General features: G+C 38.3%; 1 protein-coding gene and 1 long non-coding RNA gene across 8 annotated transcripts in view; one reads left to right on the top strand and one right to left on the bottom strand.

The window, feature by feature from the left end:
• The window catches only part of LOC118543168 (uncharacterized), a 336665-nt gene that overhangs the window by 77430 nt on the left and 233907 nt on the right, over positions 1 to 25328 (top strand). The window lies entirely within an intron of this gene.
• CAV1 (caveolin 1) overlaps positions 17230 to 25328 on the bottom strand; it is a 35253-nt gene continuing 27154 nt past the window's right edge. For 5 of the 7 annotated variants that reach the window (XM_036103945.2, XM_078059487.1, XM_078059489.1 and 2 more), the window contains exon 3: positions 17230 to 19452. In XM_036103945.2, coding sequence (XP_035959838.1) covers positions 19111 to 19452 — 342 coding nt within the window. In that variant the 3' untranslated portion in view covers positions 17230 to 19110. Of the gene's footprint in view, positions 19453 to 20926; positions 21112 to 25328 lie in introns of all 7 variants that reach the window. The other 2 variants (XM_078059488.1, XM_078059486.1) reach the window with 1 other exon arrangement.

The raw sequence follows: 25328 nt of genomic DNA, 5'->3' as shown, positions 1-25328 counted from the left end.
TTGCTAACAGTTTTTCATTTTGCAAACACTCATTATAAAAAGAGGCTTGTGTTTTTCAGAACTCATTGGAAATTATAAACTAGTGTTTGGTGCAATTTGGATTTGTGTTCTGACAAAAAAAAAAAAGCTTTTTGGAGGCTGCTTGGAAAAGTTTTCCAGGACCATCATTTTTTATTCAGCCTACAAGAATGCTTGACTGTTTCTTTTATTATTATTATTAATTTTTGGAACTCTCTTGTCCCCTTGGGTCTTATTGTTCTCATATTTTTTATACTCATGAGTCAGAACCCTGCTACAATGAGAAAAACTTTTGGTCTCACAGGCCTTTGCTAGCGTGAGAGATGGCAATGAGGTGCAAAGATGTCACTGAATGAACTAAATATAGGCTCAGCAAGGCACTCTCAGTCCAAGCCATTTCGCTGTAGACGGAGGCCTGCTACATGTCATAAGCGTCCTCCCCCTTTCTCTGCCCTGTGTCTTTTGCACCTCTCTGAGGAATCTTTCTCCTCAGGGTAGGGCTGATGAAAGGTTCCTAAATTTCCTGAGGATACACGAAACTTCAGGGACCTGCATGAACTCTTTCCTGGAGGAAGCAAGCTGGTTATGGTGACCAGGCATAGGGTCGGGAGCCTCAAGATACCCTGTTGGAGCGTGTTTTCTTCCCAGTTCTTTTTTTTTTAAAAGATTTTATTTATTTGATAGAGAGAGACACAGCGAGAGAGGGAACACAAGCAGGGGGAGTGGGAGAGGGAGAAGCAGGCTTCCCGCCGAGCAGGGAGCCTGACGCGGGGCTCGATCCCAGGACCCTGGGATCTTGACCTGAGCCGAAGGCAGACGCTTAACGACTGAGCCACCCAGGCGCCCCTTCTTCCCAGTTCTTAAGCTAATTTGCTATGCATTGAAGGGCAGCACTTAGCTAAGTGTGGATTTCAATTTGCTTCTTTGTACAAATGAATCGGAAAGTGTGGTTTACAGATTAAACAATGGGAATGTGCATTTTTAACGACATGAAAATAGTAATGGGATAGAGTCACTTGGGAGAGGGAGTGAACGGTACTATATTTAAACAAAAAAGGAATTGTCCAGCTGATTTTAAACTTCCTCACTTGTCTGAGGCTGGCTGGCTTAAATCTTCTTAATGGTCTATGTCAGAAGGTAGGATCCTGATTTCATGACCCTTCTGTGATTGATTCTCCACGTTCCTGGGCACAGAACCTAAACCCCATCCTGCAGGAGGAGAGATACCCCAGCAGAGGGAGAACATGAATCCTTGCGTGGCCTCTGACTCAGTGAGTGACCATGGAAAATTCTGATTACAAAACATGTAACAGCAAAGTGCTCCCTTGAGAAGCATCTCCTTGACAGTGTCTGCTCACCATCCACACACCCTGTGTGTCTGACACTGCCTCCTTGAGAAGCAAGGAAAGCTGGGACCTCCACAACTGAGGGAAAGGGGAACAAGCTGCAGACAGCTGCGGGAACCAGCTTGGCTGGGAGCCTAGCCTTTGTCATGGGTGTCTGTTGGTTAATCTGGGTGCAGCTGCTGTAACAGATAAACCCTGAAATCTCAGCAGTTCAGCTTTTACTCATGTAAGAACCCATTAGTGCTGGAAAGAGGGGTGGGGTGGGGGATGGCATTTTCCTCTATGTAGTCTTTGGAGGACCCAAGAGAAGAGATGTTCTGCCATTTCAACACATGGTTTTCATAGATGCCCTTGATCTAGACATCCAGCCAACAGACGGAGGGACACGTGGGAGGTTTTTATGGCTCAGGCCTAGAAACAGAGCACATAATTTCTGCCCCAAATCCAGTGCCAGATCTGGATCACATGGCCATGCAAAAAGGTCTGGGAAATGTAGTTTAGCTGTGTGCCCAGGAAGAAAGGTAAAACAGTTTTGTGCACAACTAGCCAGTCTGTCACAGAGGCCAAAGTCTACTTCCCAGCACAGCTGGTATTGATGCTAGGGTCTTGAAGTCAGATGATAAGTTGTACCTGCATCTAAGAGAGTCTCCTTAGTTTGAAGAGGCCAGTGGCAGAGATATGGAGAATTTGGTTTAGTCCCCTTGGAGATGGGAAGAGAAGGCTTGGAAGAAGCAAGCAGGATTGCAGGGTGGAAGATCATAGCCAAATGACCTGGGCCTAAATAGGCTTCAATTCTGGGAGAAGTCAGAATGATCTCCAGGAAACCCTACTTGGAAGCTTAGTCATGATTCCTTGGCCAATGCAACAAAATAGGAGAAGTTGTAGCCTGGGCTCTGGGTGGGTGCTCAGGGTCTGAGGCAAATGTACTGAGCATGATATGGAAAGTAAAATTCTAGACTATACCACCTGGTCGAGAGCGGTCTCTAGAGCTCCGCCAGACTCAGAAGAATGAACCCTGGAGGTGAGTAGGGTAAAGGTGTTGTGTTTCTTCAGTTGGTTGGGGTTGAGGAATATAGTTACACACACCCTTTCTCTCTTTCTTTGAATCTAGTGGAAATTGTAGTTGAGGCTCCAAGATCTATTTCACTACGGCTCTAAACTCATCTTGGTTATTTCGTTCATTTTCCTGTCCAGGTAGCTTGGCAGAGCCAAGAATCCCCATGAGAATCTGCAGTTGTATAATTGATGAGAAAGTATGAAATTACCAGTCCCTTTGATAGCCCTCTGGACCCACTCTGCACCTATGAGTAACACCTCTCTCAGTTGGGGCATTTCCCAACACAGGAGGATGTGGAGATGCCTTGGATCTGTCCATTTCAGCTCAGTGAATCTGAGTGACTATGGAATTTTAGCAAATTCCCCTCCCACTCATGGTGCCAGGGGCCCAGGGAGAACTGTTACAAGTAGGGCGCCAGTCCTAAGGCAAAATGTGGGAGGGAGGGGCTAAGAGTCTGAGGACTGTAGTTGCCTACCACCCTCCCATCAGGTGGCTGGAGACACTGAGGCCAGAAGAGTGGGCTACTTCAGAAACCATGGAGGAGTTCATGGCCCAGAATTTCAGACTGCATACTAATTTTTGGAGGGATGGATTTGCAGCAGGCAAAACTGGAGTATGTCACTAATGGTTGAGAGCCACGGAAGCTAGCATGAGTGGCTTAAAATCTGCTAGAACTGGGGCTTTCCTTTTAGGTCTCTGCATGCTTTGTTCTCATCACAAAAGTGGTAGAAATTTTAGGACAACCAAAAAGGTTTTACTTACACTTCATTTGCTAACAGACACGAGAGCCAAAACAGTACTTGACATTACTTAGACTGCTTTCCACCCTCAGTTACACCAGGGTGTAATCAGGACTAGCTCTGCCCCCAAGTGGGTGTAGTAGCAAAGATGGAGAGGATGCCATAGACTTTCAGGTGAGTCTCTGTAGGATCAGGCCACCTGAGCAGATGTTGTTAGCAGCACTCTACCCGTAATCCTTGGACCTTTCAGGATCTGCATCTCAGGGTCCAAGGGCTTTTTTGGAGGGCAGGGAAGGGAAACTTCTTTGCCTCACTATGCCCAGGAGTAGGGCAGGCTAGAAGGACCAGGGAATTGACACCTGCCACCTCCACCCTGAGCCCTGGCAGCAGGCTTCAGTCCACTTGGGAATTGGATATAAATGCCTTCTCTCTTGGCCTTTGGGTGGGATAATTGTGAGGCATGCGTTGTGCATTGTTTCTCTGAGTTTTCTGTGCACAAAGCTAACCACAGTAGCTAACTCTTATAGCTGCCTTTCCGTCCCTATATCACTTTCCTAGCTCCCAACTGGTGTTTCCTGTTCTTTTCAAATAAATTATTTGCATGTGAATCTTTGTCTCAGGGTCTGCTTTTGGGAGAATGCAGAAACTCTACGTTTCCAGAAAATAGCCTGGGCTGCATGCAGGGGTTATTCTGATACTTTAAAATAATGTTTCCCCAGGCAGATACTTTGGGATCATGATGGAATTTAGTCCCAAACTTCCCCCTTAGGTAATCTTGATTGACACACGGTGATTCCCATTAGAATTCTCTTTTACTTTTTTGAGATCCAAAGAAAATTTATCTCTGCATAAATTACAGTAGTGGCCTAAACTTTTTTTGGTATTATCCTCAGTAAGAAATGTGCTCTATATTGCAACTCACTGCACATATTCTCATAAAAGTAAAACAAGTCTTACTAAATTCGTCCTGTTACCTTTGCTGTGATCTACTTTAATATTTCTATCCTATCCTATCCTCACCCATCCCATCCCATTCTATCCCATCCCATTTTATTCTATTTTCATTAAAAAATGAAAGTTATTACCCACTAAATCAATTTTATAATTTTGTAATAGGTCAGCACTCACAGTTTGAGAAACACTGGCTGAAGGAGACATACATTTCAAAACAGAGACCAACAAAACAGTATTCTTAAAGGAAGAAAGTTCAAGAAGGGGATTTACACAGTATTATTCATTGTCCTTTATGGTAGCTATGTAGTCACCTTTGTTATTAGAACCCACAATTTATTAACATCCTCTATTCCTAGAAGAAAGAAAAAAATAATAAATTGTAGGTACCAGGCTGTTTGGCACGAGGTGGGAATTTTTTCAGATAACCCCAGTTCAGTGAGTTCCATGTTTCAAATGGAACAAATAGATATTTGGGAGGAAGTATCAATTGGATATTGGGAGGAAATTGGGAAGCTCCTGAAGATTTGGAACAGCACTATTGGGTTTGCACTTACTTTTAAGAATAGCTCTAGTATGTTGACTGGCTGGAATAACCAGCAGCTGGGCACACACAAGCTGTGTGCTCACTATGATCTTATACATGTGTGGTTATCTCTAACTAGCTCCGTGGGCTTACCAGAGGCTTATTTGTACGGGGACTTAGAAGAAAGACAATGAGGAGAAACACTGAACTCCAGCGTTGAGCCCTATGACTGAGAGAAGGAAGAGTTCAAACCTCTCAGCCGTTCAGGGGGAGAACTCTGAAGGGAGAACAATACTGTTATATTCTCTGTAAATTATAATTCTTTAGCACAGACAGAAGTGTGTGTGTGTGTGTGTGTGTGTGTGTGTATTTTTACCTTAGCAATGGATAGTTAACTTTTGAAATACTGGGCTGAGAAATTCATCCTCTGTGAATGCTCAGCTAGCACTTGAAAGAATATAACCAGCGATACTACTTAAACTTAATCTCCAATGAGCACAAGAAAGTTTGCTAGCTAGCATAAGGGATGCTAGAATATTTTTTCACTAGTGAAATGAGTGGTGATCGAGTTATGTGGATTAGCTGGAAATACTTCTGACTACAAATTCAGATGAATTCTTCACCAGAACATTGATACATGCTTGAGTGACCCTTTTATATCTGGTGTTGCTTAGGACTTCATTGTACTTATTGTCTCAGGTTATCTAGTTGTTTTGTAATGAGTATTTGAACATGTGGCTTCTTTCGTTTGAAATGTGCTTTCAATAAAACACTTTGGTAATGAGATTGGGGGGGGGGAAATTACAATTCTCACTTGTTTATAGTTACTGGAAGTGACTGATACCTGCCAGAATAATCTTAAACTCATGAGCAACCAAATTAGCTTAAGTCAGTTCCCTGGATATACTCATTTGATCTAAGAAGCTTGTTTGAGGGTTAGAGAAAAACATTGGTTTTTGAACACAGCCTGGTAAGTGTCACTGGATTTGTCTCCAGCTCAGCCTTCATAGTTCTATGGATATAGGGCTATGACAAAGGATGAATCCAAAAGCCGCCTCACTATGGCCCCTATAAAAAATGTGGAATGGAAGGCAGCCCTGCTTCTTTGAGGCCTAGTCATAAAGTGGGTAGCAGTATGATTTTTCTTCAAAACACAGGATGTGAGTAATATTACATTTCTTTCCTTCCTCTAAATAAATTTTAATATGCTCCAGTCCCCCATTTGGCCTGACTGGTGGAAGGGCCAAGCTCTGTCATGATGGAATGCTTCTTGGTATCATGTGAATGCCCAAAAGGTCTCTTGTATTTGGTCCCCAAAGATCATAGTTGATGTAGTAGTGTTCAGAGAAATACTATTCCTCAAGGATGGGGACTCTCCTGGGGCACTGGGGTCATTGCCAAACCTAGGAGACCAGTACCCAGGACCCAGCCTCCTTAGGAACCCTAAGTAGCCATTCCCTTCTGAGGTCTTGTCACATTTTGGGCCACTGCATGGAGTCAGGGTAGAGGCTTCTAGTGCTTGTGGAGCCCACACACCTCTGTGCTGTCTCCCCAGTCTTGAAGGACACTCCCCAAATCACCTTTTGGTCTAACTCCTTCCATTCCTTTTATTTCTGAGAGGATCCCAAAGAGTTACTTTTCAACAGACCTTTCTGTAATCACAGAAGGCTCTATTGGACAACACTGCTTCATAGTTACAAAGATATAAAGGGATCAGACTTGGCCCCTCTTTTTAAGAACTTATAATTATTATATGCCTGTAGCAGAACTTAGAATATATCACAGCAAGTTCTACAACAGAGTTATCAGTTCAGTTTAGCAGATATTTATTGTGCCAGTCACTATGCGTCCACTATGTCTGTGGACACAGTGGTGGCTAAAAATTGGTCTCTGCCCCATAGTATTTTACAGTTCAATGAAGATATGAATAAAATGCCTCAAGTTCTTGAGGACCAGGACAGCTTTCTCTGCCTGGGAAAGTTATGAGAGGAAAACACAGTTGTGCCCATTTCTTCTGTCTTCTCTTATCCATGTACATAAATAACACAGAAAATACTCTAGTAATTGTATTATATAATAAGCAATTATTATAATTTTGCATTGACATTCAAAGCACTGAACTCCCTTTGCTCTATTTTACAAATGAGCCTGGACCATACGGTAGGAACCATGACAACTCCCAAATTTGCTTGGCAACATTATTCATAATACAGGCAGTTAGACCTCATGCCAATGATAGTTCTTCTTGCCCTCTCCTACTTAAAGCAGAGAGAGCCTCCCTCCTGTCCTTTCCCTACCACCATGGATCAGGTGCAACAGATATTTGTATTTAATAATAGTCTCACAGTTCTAAGTGGTCAACAGTGATCTTTTATTGAAACTTCTAGCAACAGCTGTTTTGTGTCTCTTCTCCCTTTATTATGTCTCATTTAAATTGCATAAATAATGAAATAGTTATGTCATTTACAGTAAGATAACTCCTCATTTAATTTGTGGGCAGTGGTTGAATATTAATTGTATTTTCCAAGACTCAAATGAAAGAGGCACTATTCATTGGCTGAATTCTGGAGGGGGGTGAAGGGGAGTTCTTCATTGCCATCTAGGACTGGTGCCAAGGATTTAACCCTCAGGTTTTTTTCTCACTGGCATTAATGTTACTTTATAGAGAGGAAGTTGCCAAGGGAGTGGAAGCATGTTGCTGTGAAGACAGAAGTCTATTTCAAGCTGGTTTATTCCCTTATTTTAGTGACCTTGGGTAGTTACTTCCTTTTATCTGTGCCTGTGTTTCTGCCTCTACAATTGATACTGATACAGCTTCTGTTGTACTTGCTGTTTGTTTTGAAATCTTTGCAATCTTAATTGCTGAAGAGAGACCTGGCAGCCTGAACTTTCAGAAAATCTGGATTTATTTCTTGCTCCACCAGTCACTCACTAAGTGACCCTAGGTAAATCATTTATCCTTGGTGTTTTATTTTTTCCATATATAAAATGTGGTTATGGTACACTTCTTTTCCTATTTCATGGGAATACAGGAGGACAGAGATGTGAAAGAGTTTGGAAGATTAGAGTTTTATGGAGATTGAGATTGTAATGAACATGTTTGCTAGTTTGCCAGTCACATCCTTATTGCTAATTGGCTTCTCCTTCCTTCCACAATTCCTTGAATGGGCATCCTTTGAAACCAAGCTACCCGTGACTGGACCAGAGTGGACATCAAGTGTAGGAAGAGCCAATGTATTATCTAGTCTGAGCCAATCAGATGCCCCTCTTGAGTCTGTTAATATGGAGATGCAGAAATGGAAGTCAGATGATAATGGATCCTTGAAGTAAATGGTCAGGTAGATTTTGGGCATTTTGACTCAGTCCATATTGATGAACACAAGAAGAGATATGGTCTGAAGACAGGCAAAAGAATGGCTTGAATGTGTTAAGAAAAGCAGGTAAGTGACCCTGAGGCACTAGAAAGAATGAAATTGGGTGATGGAATGAGGGGCTCTCTGAAACTTTCTAATTTCCATGAGATCTGGCTCTGTTTTAAGCATTTCACATTTTTATTTGCACCACAATCTAATGAAGTAGGAATCAATATGGCTTCCAGCTCAAGAGAGCTTAGTCAGTTATAAGACTTATCCATGCTCACAGCTGGTTCTGAGGTTGGTTGAAGATTTGATTATAGGCTCTTGCTTCTAAGTTCAAAGTTTTTTCTGTTGCAGGAATGGCTTATTATTTGCGTTCATTATTGTTTAAGGTTGAAATAAGGAGATCTAAAGAAATTGTTCTAGTCCAGTGTAGATACTGAAGACTGATATTTTATTTATAAATTGCCTGGACAATATTTGACATCATCTTGGATATGTGTCCTGATGCCAAAAACCTCACTGTTAAATTTATTTCCTCCTCCAGAATATAGATGACACTACTGCCTTTTTCCTAGTCATCCCACTCAAATCATTACTCATTTCTGTTAGAACCAGAGTGTGAGAGTTTGCAAGGCGATCATATATTTTAATTGGTATGTACTCATGGTTTTGGTAGATATTTTCTGACTTTGGTCATCTCCTCAGTTGAGCTTGCATCTTCAAAAAACATTATTAGAACATATTTAGTGATAATCACAAAAGCAAGCATCAACATTTCGTTTAAAATCTAAGTTTGTATAAAAGAATATATTATTTCATCAACAAGTCATTCAATGGTTTTCAAATTTTCTTAGTGATGGGATTATTTAATCAAACAAAATATCATGCTGAAAACTGATATGAAAAGAAATGACAATGGAGCTTGTCTGTCTGAAGGCAGTGGTGGATGTTATTCCTCTCATCTCTACCCCTAACCTTTGTCATCTTAGGGAACCTAGTCAATACTTCTAGATTCTGTAGAGCACAGTTTCAAAGCCATCATATTAAACCATTAAATTTATTGTCAATAATTTTTATTTTACAAAAAGCTATTCTCTTAGTAGAAAAATGGCAAAATATTAATTCCATCTTGGAGTTGCCTTCATTGATGCTTTTACTGAGCTTCCTTGAAGACAAAGGCCTTCATCTCACCCATCTTTGTCTTATATTTCTATTCCCTGCTTCACCAAATAGTTGCTCCATAAATGCCTATTGAAAGAACGAAGTGAACTATTATGTGAACAGAACCTTGGACTAGGGAACACATTATCTGCATGACTTTTAACCATTTAGTGTTCTTTTTTTTCTTTCCCCTTAATAACACACAATGCTATTGTAATACTGCCAAATGGTACTACACTTCAGGAATTTCTCCCAAGAATAGAGTGAATTTCTCTATAAAGAAGAGTTTTGGAACTAATATCATGGGTGTTAAACTTGCTGGGTAACCTTGAGTAAATTATTTAACTCCCATGAGCTTCTATTTTCTGATCTCAAAGACAGAGCAATGGTGTCCTCTTGACCTATGGTAGTAGTAAATAGTAGATAGTAGCACATAAGCCATATGGCTATTGTAGGAGTACTATTTGTGAAATGCTTAGCACATTGCTTGGCATGTGTTATATGTTCAATATATGGAAGCTATTTTTATTTTGAGGGCAGTATAAGAAACAATGAAGCAAAGAACAAAATCACTGTGAAAATGTAAAGTCAGTGTCAAGCCAAATTACATCTATCAATGTGAGCGTTGTGCTGTACATTTCACAGTGCTTACTTGTGTTAGAGAGTTGACAGAACTTTCTGTTCAGAGTTGGCAGGTAACTAAATCTCACCTTTTCTAAGAGGTTATGCAATGTGATGAAGGGTTTAAGAAATATCTTCTCAGAAAGGACTTTGACTAATGCCTGGAATAGTTATTATCTCATTAATAGTTGGCATCATATTAATAAAAATGAAGAAGAGTAGGTTTCACTCCAAAACGGGTTTGCCCCTTCATAGAGTGGCTCAGGTGGGCAGCTGTTGTCTTTTTTTTTTTTTATTGCCTTCTTCCTGTTGCAAGCACCCCATACTTTATGCTAGTTTTCATATGTTGTTCAGTTGTTCTATTAAAGTACTAGTTAGGTATACAGTAAATGATTCAACATTCTGTAGCATTAGATCCCTCATTCCACTTAATTTTATTTGCTTCCCCATGTCTCACTCTCCCCACTGCCCTCTCATCGCAATAAAAAAAAAAATCCCTCTTCCTCACTTGTAGCTTTCTAGCTCTGTGGAATTTTGTGTGACTCATCACATAGTGGAATTGATGAAGTCAACAGCTGCTGGAAAGTCAACTTTTTCCTTAGTAACTGTATCAACATGTGTTTGCTATTATTCAATTAAGAAAAATACATATATCAAATACCCATGGTAGTTTTTGCTAAAATTTTCATTGGTGAAACTCATATTTTGACATATCAAAATGTATAAATGGGTACAGTAGAGAAAGTTTTGATGGGGGAACAAAATCATGGAGAAATAAAGTAAAGTGGAAGAGAAGAACAAATGACACATATGTTGTTGGTAATGCTGTAATTTATATCAGAATGTGTTCAGTGACTTTCTTCTTGACACTATTTTTTAAAAATATTTATTTATTTTTGAGAAAGAGAGAAAGAGAGAGAGAGCACAAGCAGGAGAGAGGGGCAGAGAGAGAAGCAGACTCCCTACTGAGCAGGACCCTGATGCGGGACTCAATCCCAGGACCCTGGGATCATGACCTGAGCTGAAGGCAGACACTTAACTGACTGAGCCACCCAGGCACACCTTTCATGACACTATTAATGGGAAAGCAGAAACTTGGCACCTCATGCCCTCTATAGTCTCCAGGAGGTCTGACTGTCCATTCATCCATTTATGCATCTAACAAATAACTGAGTATCTATTATGGTGAAATCTCTGCTTCATGGAGTTTACATCCTAAGAGGGATAAAGAATAAAAAATTGTAAACAGAAAAATAAAATGATTACTCAATGTGATGTGGGCTGTGAAGGGAAAAGGCAAGAGGTTAAGATGGAGATTAATAGGGAGAACTTGCTTCAGGTAGGGAAGACATGGAAGATGTCTCTCTTAGGAGTCACTGAGACTGAGATCCAAAGGATAAGAAGGAGGCAGCAAAGTAGAGAGGAGAGTCTAAGAGCATTTGGTCAGAGGAAAGAGCTGTGCAAAGTCCTGTGACCTGATAGGGCTTAACATGTTCTTGAAACTGAATGACCAGTGTGTCGGGAGCACAGATAGTGAGGAGGTGGTGGTATGAGATAAGGTGAGAGAGAGAGGTAGGGTTGGGTCATGTAAGACTTTGTAGGCCTTGATAAAGGGACTAGATTTTATACTGAATACAGTGAGAAGTCACTGGAGGTTTTGGCTGTGTGTGCATGTATATGTATGTGTGTGTATGTGTATGTGTATGTGTTGCCACATAGCAAAATGGCCAAATGAGTTAGATGGGGAACAAGAGTGGAAACAGAAAGACTAGCTAGGGTAGACCAGGATTTAAATGATGATTGCTCACACTGAGGTAGTGACAGTGGAGATGAGGCAAGAGTTCAAAAGAAGGATATATAGTCAAGATAGAACTGAGAAAATTCTATGAAACGATGATGAAAGAGAAACCATCCTAAGAAAAAAATTGCTACATGACATGGGAGGTCATTTCATAGAGGTGGAAAGCCACATGACCAATAAACGTATGAAGAGATGCTCAACCTCATTGGTAGTCAGAGAGTTATAAATCAAGACTAAAATAAGGTACCATTTTATACCCATTTAGTTAGCAAAATTTAAGAAGTATGCCAGTTCCAAATGCTGGTTTGAGTGTGCATTGTTCTCTGATAATAATGATTGAAAGACCATTTGTCATTATGTAGAAAAATTGGGGATATGTCAAATATCAGGATTGAACAATTCAGTCTTAATGATAACCCCTAGAGGAACTTATGTACATGAGCCCCCTCAAGAGAAATGTACAAGTATGTTTATAGCAGCACCATTGGCATCCCAAGGGCCCATCAGGAGGCAACTGGATAAATAGTGGAATGTTCACACCCTGAGCTAATATATAGCAGTGAAAATGAATGAACTAGAATTATATTCAATAATATGGATGATTCTTAAAATAAAGTTAAATGAAAAAAATCAAGTGTCAGAATATTCCATTCCACATGATACTCTTTTTTTTTTTTTTTTTAAGAAAAAACATAAAAATAGTTAAAGCTAAGTAATTTTCTGCTTGGGAGATTGTTTATGTGTAAAACTTTTTATTTAAGGCAATGGAATGATAAATACAAAATTTAGGAGAATGATTACTTCATATGGATGGAAGGGGACAGGTGAATGGGAAAGAGAAGAAACAAATGTGTGGTTGTGAGATTTTTTTGTTTTTATTTTTTACTGTCCTTGTTCTTTTTTTTAAAGATTTTATTTATTTATTTATTTGAGAGAGAGATCAAGAGAGCAGAGAGAGCATGAACGGGGGAGCACGAGTAGGGGGAGCAGGGGGAGGCGCAGAGAGAGAAGCAGACTCCCTGCTGAGTGGGAGCCCTTCCTGGGGCTTGATCCCAGGACCCTGAAGTCATGACCTGAGTGGAAGGCTGATGCTTAACCAACTGAGCCACCCAGGCGGTCTTGTCCTTTGATTAGGTGATGAATTCACAGATAGTAATTAATGATGACTAAATAACAAAATAAATAAAATCAAATAAAGAGAGCCACACAACACCAATGATGACATTGGCCTATGGTTATGCCTATGGTACATCTGGGTACCTGAAGTAACAAATTATTTTAAAAACCTATTTGGCTTAAAAATACAGTTATAGTTAGGATAATTTGATAATGTTTGATCTCTACAGATATTCTTTTGATAAGTTTGGCTGTAAAAGAAAGAGAAAATTGTTGATGATTGGAGGAGGATCTGATTTCAAGGGATGGAGTTTTGTTTGTTTTGTTTTAGTGAGAAAGATATGGGTCATGTTTGTAGGCTGACGGCAACAATCCAGAATACAGAAAGGGAGAGATTGATGGTAAATGAATGGAGCTGATAATCAAGGAGCAAAGGTCTTGGGAAAATAAGAAGGAATGAAATTCAGGACACAAGTGGATGGAATGGCTTTTTGTCATTTCTCCATTTTAGCAGAAGGAAAAGAAAAGAAAATGGGAGCAAATATAAGTAGATTTGTTGTCCATTGTGGGAAGAGGAGAGAATTTGCTTTGATAGTTCTAGTAAGTTGGGTGATGAGTAACACCTAGAGAAATTCATTATTGCTCAAGCAACTGGCAGATCTGAGAATGCACATGAAAGTCAAGTAAATGAAAGGATTCCTAGAGACAAAAAACAGAAGTGTTTTAAATCTTAAGGGTAAAATGGTTCTGTCAGTTATTTATATCCAATCAGATTCCAGTATGTTATTGAATTTTCTGAATAAATATAAATATTATGATTCATTTCAAAAAGTTTGTATGTTTCTTTCCATCGTTGAAATCTCTGTCCTGGAGTCTGTACATTAATTTGTCACTAGTCATCTTATGGTCTTGAAAGTCACTAAACTATAAGGTCATAAAATATACACTATTGCAAAACATTTTTTATGTTGTAAAAACTTATATTTAAGTTTTTTAATCAAAGATTTGGTAAATCTGTGAGAGTAATTTTAATTTTATACTTTAGATGTAAAATGTTTTAATTACATTTTAATTGCTATTCATATCGTTGACCATTGTTTGTTCTCGGTAGAGGCACAACTTGCTTTTCTGGGTTTTTGCATTATCATTAATTCTATGGTTTGGTGCCATGGTTCAGGTTCCAGACTCTGGAGCCAGACTCTGTGTCACTTACCGGCTTTGTGACCTCGAGCAAATTACTTGACTCCTCTGTGCTTAAATTTCCTAATCTGTAAAATTGAGATAATAATGATAGTACATACCACATAGGGTTATTGGGGGGATTAAGTGAATTAATATATTTAAAGTGTCTAGAGCAATGTTTGACATGCAGAGATTATTGTAAGGCTTAACTACTATACTTAACTATTGCTAAAGTTTACTCTGACTCTGCTCATATTACTTGCTTATTATGTATTTAAGGGTGTATGAAATGATTCTGCAGGCCAGTAGGAACAGCAAACTTCATGAAGAAGAGGAAGGGTTAGGGCTCAGAAACCATACGGCACAGATAGAGGAGTGGAAGGAGCAGGGTTTTGGTTGGCAGACACACCTGGATTAAACAAGATGCTTGTTAGTTATGTGAATTGGTGACTCACAAAAATGAAATCTTTTGCAAAATGAGGGCATCAATACATTTTGAAATCTTGTATAAATGACATAATGCCTGTAAAGCACTCGGAAATGATGCAATTATTTGAATCCTCCTCTCCATTTTTTAAAGCGAGAAAAAAGTAGTATATCTTACATATAATTTTAACTTTACTTTTTAAATTAACATTATATCATGAACATATTTCCATGTCATTAAATGTTTGATTACATAAGAATATTTAAAAGCTAATAATAGCTTATTAAGTGTATATACCATAATTTATTCAACCAATTCCCTATTTCTGAATATTTATGTTTCCAATATTCTCTACTATTGACAATCAAATAATGAACATTTATGGTGATGAAACTTGGCATATCTTTGTTACTTTTATTTAAAGATTTTATTTATTTATTTGAGAAAGCAAGTGAGAGAGAGAGAGAGAAAGGGAGAGAGCACAAGCAGTTGGTGGGGGGAAGGAAGGGGCAGAAGGAGAGGGAGAAGCAGACTCCCTGCTGAGCAGGGAGCCCACCACTGGGCAGGGCTTGATCTCAGGATCCTGGGATCATGACCTGGGCTAAAAGCAGATGCTTAATCAACTGAGCCATCCAGGTGCCTGTTATTTTTATTAAATAAGTGAAATTTTTGGATCAGTCATATGTATATTTAATTGTCCTCCAAAAGGTTTGTATCAGTTACATTTGTGAAGCAATGGATGAGTATGCTTGGATATTATTATTTTTTTTTATCACTGCAAACTCAGGCAAAAATAGTATCTCATTGCTTTGATTCTTATATCATTACTAATGAGTGTAAGTGTTTTCATGTGATTGTTGTGCACTTTTTGTGAATTATCTTTTCATATCTTTGCTTATTTTTCTACTACTATGTTCATCTTTTTCTTGATTTATGAGAGTTCTCTATAATTTCAGTGTACTATAATGCTTTGCAATATATATATATATGCACATATATAGATACACATGCTTTCTTTTAGCAGTCTTGATCATTGTTTTAGATTTGTTTCTACTGTTCTTCATATATAGAAGTTTAACATTTTTATGTATTCATAGCCATGATGTTTTCTTCTATGATTTTACCCTTTGTGTTATGTTACAGATATCTTTCTCTACCTCTCCCCTTTCCTCCCAGTTTTATAAATATGGATTTTAATTTATAACTGGAACATATAAATATCAGTGCCTACATCAGAGAAGGTATGAGTCAACTATTCAGACAGAGCTCTACTCTATTAGGTTAGTGTGTATTATTATTTAACTAACACTTACTGAAAGTATGAAGTATGAGGCTGCTTATTCCCAATATGGAATAAAAGTTGTCTGAAGTCATGTAGTTATTTGTGTGTCCAGAAATGGAACTGTTTCATGTGTGTGGCTGAACTAAAATATATATAAGTAAAGTCTTGATTTTGTTAATATGCATTCATTTAGAAATTCAAATAATAAAACTAAAAGATCCCTCTTTAAAGTCACTTCATGAATTTTGCTTGAATTGGGTGCATAACTTTGGCCAGGATTTCACATGCTACCATGGTTAAAGACATGTTTCTACTTCATATACTAGAAATGGATTTATTGGGCAAATATAAATGCCAGACTGGGTTACTAAATACGTAGTCTCAGTACTTTCTTGAGAGCCCAACTAAGAGAGGGACTCTGTAAACTTCATGAAAGGAGTTTCAGAGAGATTAGAGAGGATTCCCTTTGCAAAATTTTGTTTGGAAGCTGTGATAGTTAATTTTATGTGCCCATTTGACTGGGCCACAAGGTGCCCAGATATTTTGTCAAACATTATTCTGGGTGGTTTTGTGAGGGTGTTTTTTGATGAATCTCACTTAAATTGGTAGACTAAGTAAAGCAGATGGCACTCCCCAATGTAGCTGGGCCTTATCCAATCAGTTGAAGGGACTGAATAAACCAAAAGGCTGATCCTTCTCTGCATAAGAGAGAATTCCTCCTGTTTGACTGCCTTCAGACTGAGACATTCGTTTCTTTACTGTCTTTGGACTTTAACTAAAACATCAGCTTTTCCTGGGTCATCAGCTTTCAGACAGGAATTATACCATTGGTTTTCTTGGGTCGCCAGCTTGTCAACTCACCCTACATATCTTGAGACTTGTTAGATTCCATAAGTCTTGTGAACCAATTTCTTAAAATAAATCTCTATCTATCTTTGTGTATATGTCTTTATATAGCTTTGTATATTATTCTTTATATATACCAATATATTTGTGCATATGAAGAATCAATATATTTCTTATTGGTTCTGCTTCTCTGCAGAACCCTGAATAATACAAAAGCTCTGAATGTAAATTTAGCCAAGGCCAAAAATAAATTGTGACTGAAATATGCCTCTTAAAAAAAGTTCCGGTTAAGACATGGCAAATTTCAAAGCATCAGCCTCCTGGAAGTGTCCTTTACCAAATGAGAATATTAATATCCATCACACGAAGTTGTTGGGGGCTCAAATTAGATGACACATAGGGTGGTTGGGGAGATGGGTTACACAGGTGATGGAGATTAAGGAGTGCACTTGTGATGAGCACTGGGTGTTGTATGGAAGTGTTGAATCACTGTATCATACACCTGAAACTAATACTACACTGTATATTAACTAGCTGGAATTTAAATAAAAACTTAAAGCATTGGGTAAACTGCTAAATAAATTGTTATTAATTATAACTTTTATCTGAGGTAAGTTATGCATGGTGATGGCCTTAGAGCAATGATCCCACCTAATCCCACTTTGCAATAATTGACAAGTGGAAGACCATTACCTCCCACAAACATACTACAAATATGTACACACACTATGTACATGCTCACCACACAGACACTGACATACATACCTGTTTTGGGGAAAAATAGTGAAGCTGACTATTGAACTGTTAAACATTTTTATTGTGCAGGCTTTTAACCTTTACAGGACATGCAAGATAAAAAAGTGTAAAATATATCAGTAAGCATATAAAATTTCAGCAATCTTTTGCACCAGCAATTGATTTGCATGACGGACTAGAACAGACATGTCTTGGGATACACAGTTTACAGATTGAATCACAAAGCAATTTCCCAAGTGATTTTCCTCATATAAAGATAAAAATATCTTTACACTTAAAAAGTATGCAATATACTACATTTTCAGTTATGTACACAGTTTAAAAGTAAAACTATGTCCATGCCAGTGTCTGTTTTAAAATGCAAAACTTAAACGTAGGTAACAGGTTGATAATTAAAGTGTCAGGAAAACTAGAAGAGATGAAAAATAAAATCAAGCAGAGTTCCAATAGGTACATGAAAATAAAAATAAAAGCATATAACTGAAGGTTAAAAATAATGTCCCCAAGGTCAGACTCTTAATATGAGCAGGAGGAATAAAAAGCTTTTAAATGTACCAGTCAGCTTTCTGTATGACTCAGGTTTACAGGTGTATTCCTCAGTTTGAGTTCAGAAGAATTTGAATTTATTCCAGCAAAATTACCTCAATCTTTCATTACTGCCTCCTTCCCCATCTTCTTTCTGAGCAAAGTGATGCTTGGATTAGGTCCAAAGCTCCTGGCAGGGGGAGGGGCTGTGTGTCACAGCATAACAGACGGTTACAAGTGCTTTACTTTGAAGGGGGTCACATTTGCAACAATTCTGACAGTCTCACACAATGGCCTCCATTTTACGAGCCCTTCCCCAGAGGCCCACTGATCAGCTGAAAAGGGAACACAATGTTCAGCCACTAAACCACCCCAGTGATGGATTAGTTTGGAGTCAGGAAAGCGTGATTATTCTTGAAAATAAACGAAGCTGAATAGACATGCTGACCTCATTCAGTTGATGAGAGGCAGGGAAAGTTGGCTTCCACTCCTGCCAGCCCAGAGAGGGCTCAGTCCCATTCATTCACCTTAATTCGTTTCATGGGGTTGATGTAGACCATACTTGATATGGATAAAGATGCTGCGTGATCAAATGCAGACATGAACTTTATCCAGCTCTGTTTCTGAGAGTCAGAAACAAGCATGGAGAATGGATTTTCTAATTTTGGTCTTCAGGAAGGCTGCTGACCTAATGAAAGTTAATGAGTTGGACCCTATTTGAAAAGGAAAATGTGAAGAACAGGAAGGCACTTAGGTCTCATTATCTATATAACAAATATTCAGGCACAGAAAGAATCACAGGTTAAAATTACAAGAAGTGTAAGGCATTAGTTGGAACATGTGAATGCAGATTATGTTTTCTAACTTGATAAAGATCACTAGATCCAACTGGATCATTAAAGTGAGTAGCAACAATCTACTAACACTTCAGATGGTGGGGAAGAGTTTGCTTAAAACCTGCCCACATACCTGTACACTTAATGGCTATAGCCAGGAATTCTTCCCTTACCATAAAATGATCAACATTTTAGAATAGGCACTTGAGGTTGTTTGTTCTTTTTTTTTCCTCCTCAGTTCTTCATATTTCTCTCAAATTACCTCTCAACAATAGGTCCATATCTCAGCCAATAAAACAATGGTCCACATGCAAATAAGAATGTAAGGAAAAATTTTTAAATGGGTTTAAAAAATCGAGACCACCAAAAAAAAAAAAATAGATGAAATAGCTCAGAAGAGACAAATAATGTTATGAAAACTGAGTGATTTCTTTGTTCTGAACCAAGAAAATTCATTCATATACTGTTGCTGTACCAGCAACTTGAAACTTGAAATTGGCACCAAGAAAATTAAAAGGAAAAAAAAAGAATCAGGTATACTTCTATCCTTAAAATGTCATTTATATTTCTTTCTGCATGTTGATGCGAATATTGCTGAATATTTTGCCAACAGCCTCAAAGAACGGGTCACAGAAGGTGTGGACGTAGATGGAATACACACGGCTGATGCACTGAATCTCAATCAGGAAACTCTTAATGCACGGTACAACTGCCCAGATGTGCAGGAAAGAAAGAATGGCAAAGTAAATGCCCCAGATGAGGGCCATTGGGATGCCAAAGAGGGCAGACAGCAAGCGGTAAAACCAGTATTTTGTCACAGTGAAGGTGGTGAAGCTGGCCTTCCAGATGCCATCAAAACTGTGTGTTCCTTCTGGTTCTGCAATCACATCTTCAAAATCAATCTAAAAGGAAGAAGTGAGAATATGAACTTACAATAGAAGAAAAGAGGAAAAAACACTACTGAGTATCCATAAATACATATTATCTTTAATGTACAAGTTCTATGTGAGATGCTTGAAGGTACCCAGCAGCGGCAGCATTACTCTGAACTTGTTGGAAACAGGTATTTGGGCCCCACCTGGACCTTATTGCATCTCTGGGGGTGGAATCCAGGAGAATTTCTAACATGTTCTCCAGATGTTTCTTTAAACTTCCTGCCTTTAAGTAAAACCTGGCAATATGGATAAGTATACAAGGTGCTCAGTGAAATGTAAATGACGTGACCTAAGCTAATTGTATTCCAACACAACTACACATACAATGTTGAGTGGTAGTTAGTGCATAATTGATTGCTGACTCTTTGAACACTCCATGGGTAGAATTTCTTCAGCAAATTAGATCACTATGAGCTGTGAGGACTCAAGAAGTCTCCATGGGGTGGTGAGACTTGGGCAGGGCTTGGAAAATGGAGTATGATTTGGAGAAGAAGGAAGGAGGGACCTTGGAAATGGTGTGAGCAAGATCCCAGGAACAAGGAAGGGTGATATAGTAAGTGTCACCAGCAGATAGACCTGTGTGGGCACAGTTAGAAAGAAAAGTTGAGGCTAGTCTCAATTTTATTTTACATACAGTGGAGGGTCTACTGAAGATAGTGGAGTGGGGGAATGCAATGTGGTTATTTATCAAGGTGAATTTTACAACAGTGTACAGGCTGGAGAAAAGAGACTCAAGGCAAAGGGACTGTTGTTGTATCCCAGGTTTGAGATAGTAGGGCCCAAACTAGAATTGTGGCCAGGAAAAAGAAAATAAAAGAATGAATTTCAGGGATCTTAAAGGAAGACCCCACAGGATTTGGTTACTTCAAGGTTAGGGAGAGAGAAAAGCCTAAGATGAGCTTTGAGCTTTGAGATTCTGATTTGCCAGCTAAGGAAAGCCGAGGTGACATTAACAGCAAGAAGAAAGTTAGAAAGGAAGGCAGTTAAAAACATGTTAAGGTACAGCTTCACTTTTGAATTAAACAGAGTAAAGTTTTGAATAAAGACAGATGCAAATATCAGTGGTCCACACCAGTGAATCCTATAGTAGTCGTTTTTGCTGGCCACAAGGAAGTAATCAAATGAGTTTGCAGTACATAGCACTTAACAGTAACCAAGTGCTTCTACATGCATCATCTCTATGTGATCTGGGGTTTCATACCAATCTGAGAAGGTGGGTTGTTATCCTTTACAAAAGAAGATATAGAAGTTCAGAGAGGTGAAGGTGACTTGCTAACGTGAAGCAAACAGCAATGGTGGGACCAGAATGCAAACTTGATACCTTTCCCAATAGCATTCTCTCCCACAGTACCTGTTACCTAAACAGTGAATTCCCAGGAGCTTTTATCTCACTGGAAGGATTTATATAAACTCAACTGAAGCATAGGATTAAAAAAATTACCAATAGAACAGTAGGACAGAGCCAGCTCAACTGCTTGGCAAAGGCAGCTATATGAAGGGATCTAATGTAGTTTGAAATCCAAACAAGTTGATGACTGCCAGCATCATCAGGAATCCAGGCAAGCTCAGGATTAGGGAATGAGGTCTTGGGTGACTCCATGGAGCTTCTCAGTGCCAAGATGCCACCTTTGATTCAACACAATAAAACTTCTTTTGGAAAAAGTACATGATGCTTACCAATAATTAAAGTTTATTTTCTAGAACATTCTGTTTCATGATCTATTGTCCAATGCCTTAATAATGTAATATGTAAAAATAGTATGTCTGCAATTATGTACATGAAATCAAACAGATTTATTGTCATTCCAGTTTTTTTCTTTGCTTCTTTATATCTAGACTCAGAGGTAAACATTTAGTTGTGTGTTTTAAAAGGTTGCATGAAATATGTGGCAAGTCAGATCAATCCTTTAATGACATTTCTGTGCACTTTACTTAATTGTCTACTATGGGGTTTTGTTCTGACACTGTATTTTCCCAAAGCTATTAAGAATAAAAACCTGTGGTTTTTCTTCATCCAATTGCAAGATACCCAATAGTTTTATTTTTTAAAAAAAGATGACCTTATTTTGTAAAAAGATTTGGTGAAGTCAAAAGTAATACACTAGAACAGACAAAAGATGAGCAATCGTGGTCCATGAATGCCCTGAAATGGGAACATACATTTTGAGTGTACAATGGGAGAGGGTACCTCACTTTTATTAAAAAGTAAAGATAGTCTACTATCAAAGGAGGGCAGGGAGCACTTTATCGGAGTAGGGTACTTCCACCTCTTTACAGAGCAGAACTTGAAGCATGCCTGCCTTGAGATTCTTTTCCTAGGGAAGGGATAGTTACTAACATTTGTTGACTTGCTATTATGATCAGACACTTCTCATTTAACTCACATCAACTCTTAATATATTATTCCTACTTTATAGGAAAAATGCAAGGTTCAGAAATGTTAATAAATTTTCCAGATAGATAAGAGGTGGATTTGAGTTTTGAATCTGGTCTGAAAGATAACTGACTCTTTCTTCAATACCACATTGCTTTAGAAAAATATTTTTCAAATTTTCTCCAAGGCAGTTTTACTATTTCATAGTTAAAAAGCACATTAACAAAAAAGAGTTTGCTGAATTTTACTTTTCTGGTAACTGTAAGAATTCTCAAAACATGGTCTCTGAGGGCGATGTTGTGATGAGGTTATGTACATCATATATATAATTGGTCCTTAGTGAAGATCTATGGACATATGAATGTGGGTAAGATTTCTTGATAACAACTTTATTTTTCTAAGCATAACTATAAATGCACTTTTCGACAAACATATTGGAAATTCTTAACTGCCAGTGATCATGATTTATCTTCAAGTGAATTTAGAGCAGGTCTCCAGGGGTGGACAGCAACATGACAAAAATAACATGTTATATAAATATATTCAGTTAGTTAGTTGCTGTTTTAGTCCTGAAAATTTAAGATAGCTAAAGATTACTGAAAGTATAGCCAATTAGATACAGCTGAGAAAAAAAAGTAAGGCAGGTTAAGGAAACACATTGGAACCAGAAATAAAGCTTACTTTCTTTCTACTTCCATTTCTGCAACAGTAATAGTAATAGGTTTTTGTGAGGAGTACATGAGATAATTTATGTAAAGTGCTTACCATGGGTATAGAGCATTACAATATAGTAAATGCTCAATAAATAGTAGCATTAAAAAATTCCTTGCTGTGGGTGATTAAGCTTTTTAATTGACAATTATAATAAAAACTATCAACCAAAAAGCACCAGTGGCTCAAAAGAGCTAATTTCGATCTGTAACGATCTTCACCACAATTCTCTGAGATACATGGCCATTATTTCCATTTTATAGATGAGGGTGGTGTAGGAGGTTAAAAAATTGCTCAAGGTCACACAAATGTTAAGTGGCAAAGCTGAAACTTGTTCAACTTCAAGTGTGAGCTCTTTTTGCTTTTATATACCTGGGGTTACAAGCCCCTATAATAGTCTTACTTGCTTAATTTTGACCCATATAGATATGCTTCCTAAAACATTAGCATTTTGATTATTAAAGGGATTACTGTTGATTGTGTTTCCATTTTAAGTTAGGACATCTAGTAACTAGAATGTTTTGCATTTTTGGTACTGATTGTATTTTCTTGGCCCCGCACAGTATGTTCTCACAATCCTGGGCACCCAGCCAAGAACTCTCACTCTAATTGGCAGATAAGGAAACTGAGGCACAGAAGGATTAAAATGGGCCAGACATTCTCAAGGTCCCAAGTGAATCAGTGGAAAAGCTGAAATTAGAACTTTAACTTCCTGATCCCCAGGCCTAGGTTTAGCCCTGTGCTCAACACTATATCCCTAGGAACTTACATCTTTCTCACCATATCCCTTGTCCATCTACCCCATTCATATCTCCAGGTCTCCTATAAGTCTCTCATTACCTTCTAAGGCATTGACTTGAAAGCTATTTCTATGTGAAATTAGAAGAAATGTCCTTTTTACAGCATGAACATGAACATTTCTGTATATCTACCTAGGGTGAAGAAAACAGGAAGGAATATTCTAAAAAATATCTTCATTGCACATTTTGATATGTATCGATAATGCACTGAACCCAGGAAAGTTCTGCTAGATAATCAGTCATTCCATATAAAGTTAGTTCAAAATCCCCATCACTCAAAGCACAGTTTCCTCAGCACTTCCATAGATGTTTAAAGCTAAAGGAATCCTTAAAGAAATGGAGTCCATTTGAGAAATTGATGGCCAAAGCTGTCAGATGACTAGATCAAGGATACCTTCCCACCTATGGCAGACACAGGATTGGAATTCAGGCTTAGGAACTCTCCTGGGCTCTTCTGCTACTGTCTGCTACACATCCCCTGTCAGTCTAGCTGCTACATTCTGTAGCCAGTGCAAAAGACAACGAGGCTTGTGTTGGAACTTGAACATCATCTTCCTCTCAAGAAGTCCCATGGGTCTATTATTGAATGAGTGATGGTGCCTCTCTCTGACAGTCCCCAATGTGTTCATTGTTCACATCCATCATTGGTTGATTTATCCCTCATTAGAACTATCACTCTGGAGTCCCATTTCTTCAGGGACTTATTCCTCTTACTCCTTAATGAGGATAGGTCTTGCCTGGACTGGAACTTCATCTGCTCACTTAGATTTGGAGCAGAAGAGGAATTAGAGATTTGCTCTAAAACAAAAACAAAAACCGAGAGATGCAGGTGCCATTTATATTCTTAAAATGGGCTGCCTCAGATGAGGTCCTGCATTGCCAAGGACTGATTTTCTGTTCTGTAATCTATGGAACAAGTTGCCCTCCTGGCAAGAATCATTATGCAGACCTCAAGATCAAAAGCATAAATGTGTTTCAGTGATATTTCTATGTCTTAATAGATGCTTTATAAGGAATCAACAGTTTATATTACTAGATTTTTATAAATGACATTAAATTCCTTTGTGCAGCATTGACTTATGATGCTATAATTTAGGAAACATAAGTCAACAAAAATCTAGCAGCAGATGTCAAGAAAAGCAATCTGTCTTGTGTTTTGATAATACTTTACTAATGTAATAAATCTAAGAAGGTTTCATCTTGTTAAAAGTATGTCACAGCCATATTTAAAACATTTTTTATATGTACACAGGATTAATAAAATACAGGGTCATTTTTTGTCCTAAAATCTGGACATTTTATTTCTGAATAAGGAATTTTCAAGAGGGAAACTTTAAGTACATTTAGGGTCTCATAAGCAATGAAGCTTGCATATTCTGTTTCTATGAGGAAATATCTTTTTAGACTGTTAGTGGAAATTGTCAATGTATTGGATATACAGAACACATAATTAACAATAAACAAGGTGGTTTCTGAAGACTTGGGTGTTGTCTGCCCAACATCCACAGAATCCTGATTTATTCAGGTAATAGCAATAATCCTTTGATCTCACAGATAAGTTAGGTTGGTTTGGACTTGCCAGGGTAGTGTTAGTCTCCTTGGTGAGAGATTGGTTTAAGGAAGACATGTGGCCCAGTTCTGGCTAAGTGGAAATCTGCTGGGTGGGACTTCCGGGAAAGCTTTCTCTTCCTTATGAAAAGAGACAGCGGGGCTTGATATGGCCCTTTGCCCTCTTATCCTCCTTAGAATATGTATGATGTGGTGCCTTGATGTAGGGAAGTCATCTTGTGACGATGAGGTGACATGTATGTTTTAAAGGCCAATAGTATAAAAGATGCTGCTTTTGCCATTGTCAACCTATAAAAACAATGCCAGTAACTGGCCAGCTCTAGACTTCTAAGGTAGCACATATATATACTTATTTTTAAGCCACAGCTATTCAGATTTTCAGTTACCTA

Source organism: Halichoerus grypus, chromosome 12 (genome assembly GCF_964656455.1).
Source record: "Halichoerus grypus chromosome 12, mHalGry1.hap1.1, whole genome shotgun sequence".
Taxonomy (NCBI): Eukaryota; Metazoa; Chordata; class Mammalia; order Carnivora; family Phocidae; genus Halichoerus; species Halichoerus grypus.
Note: the sequence above shows the minus strand (reverse complement) of the source record. Positions and strands in the feature narration are given on the sequence as shown.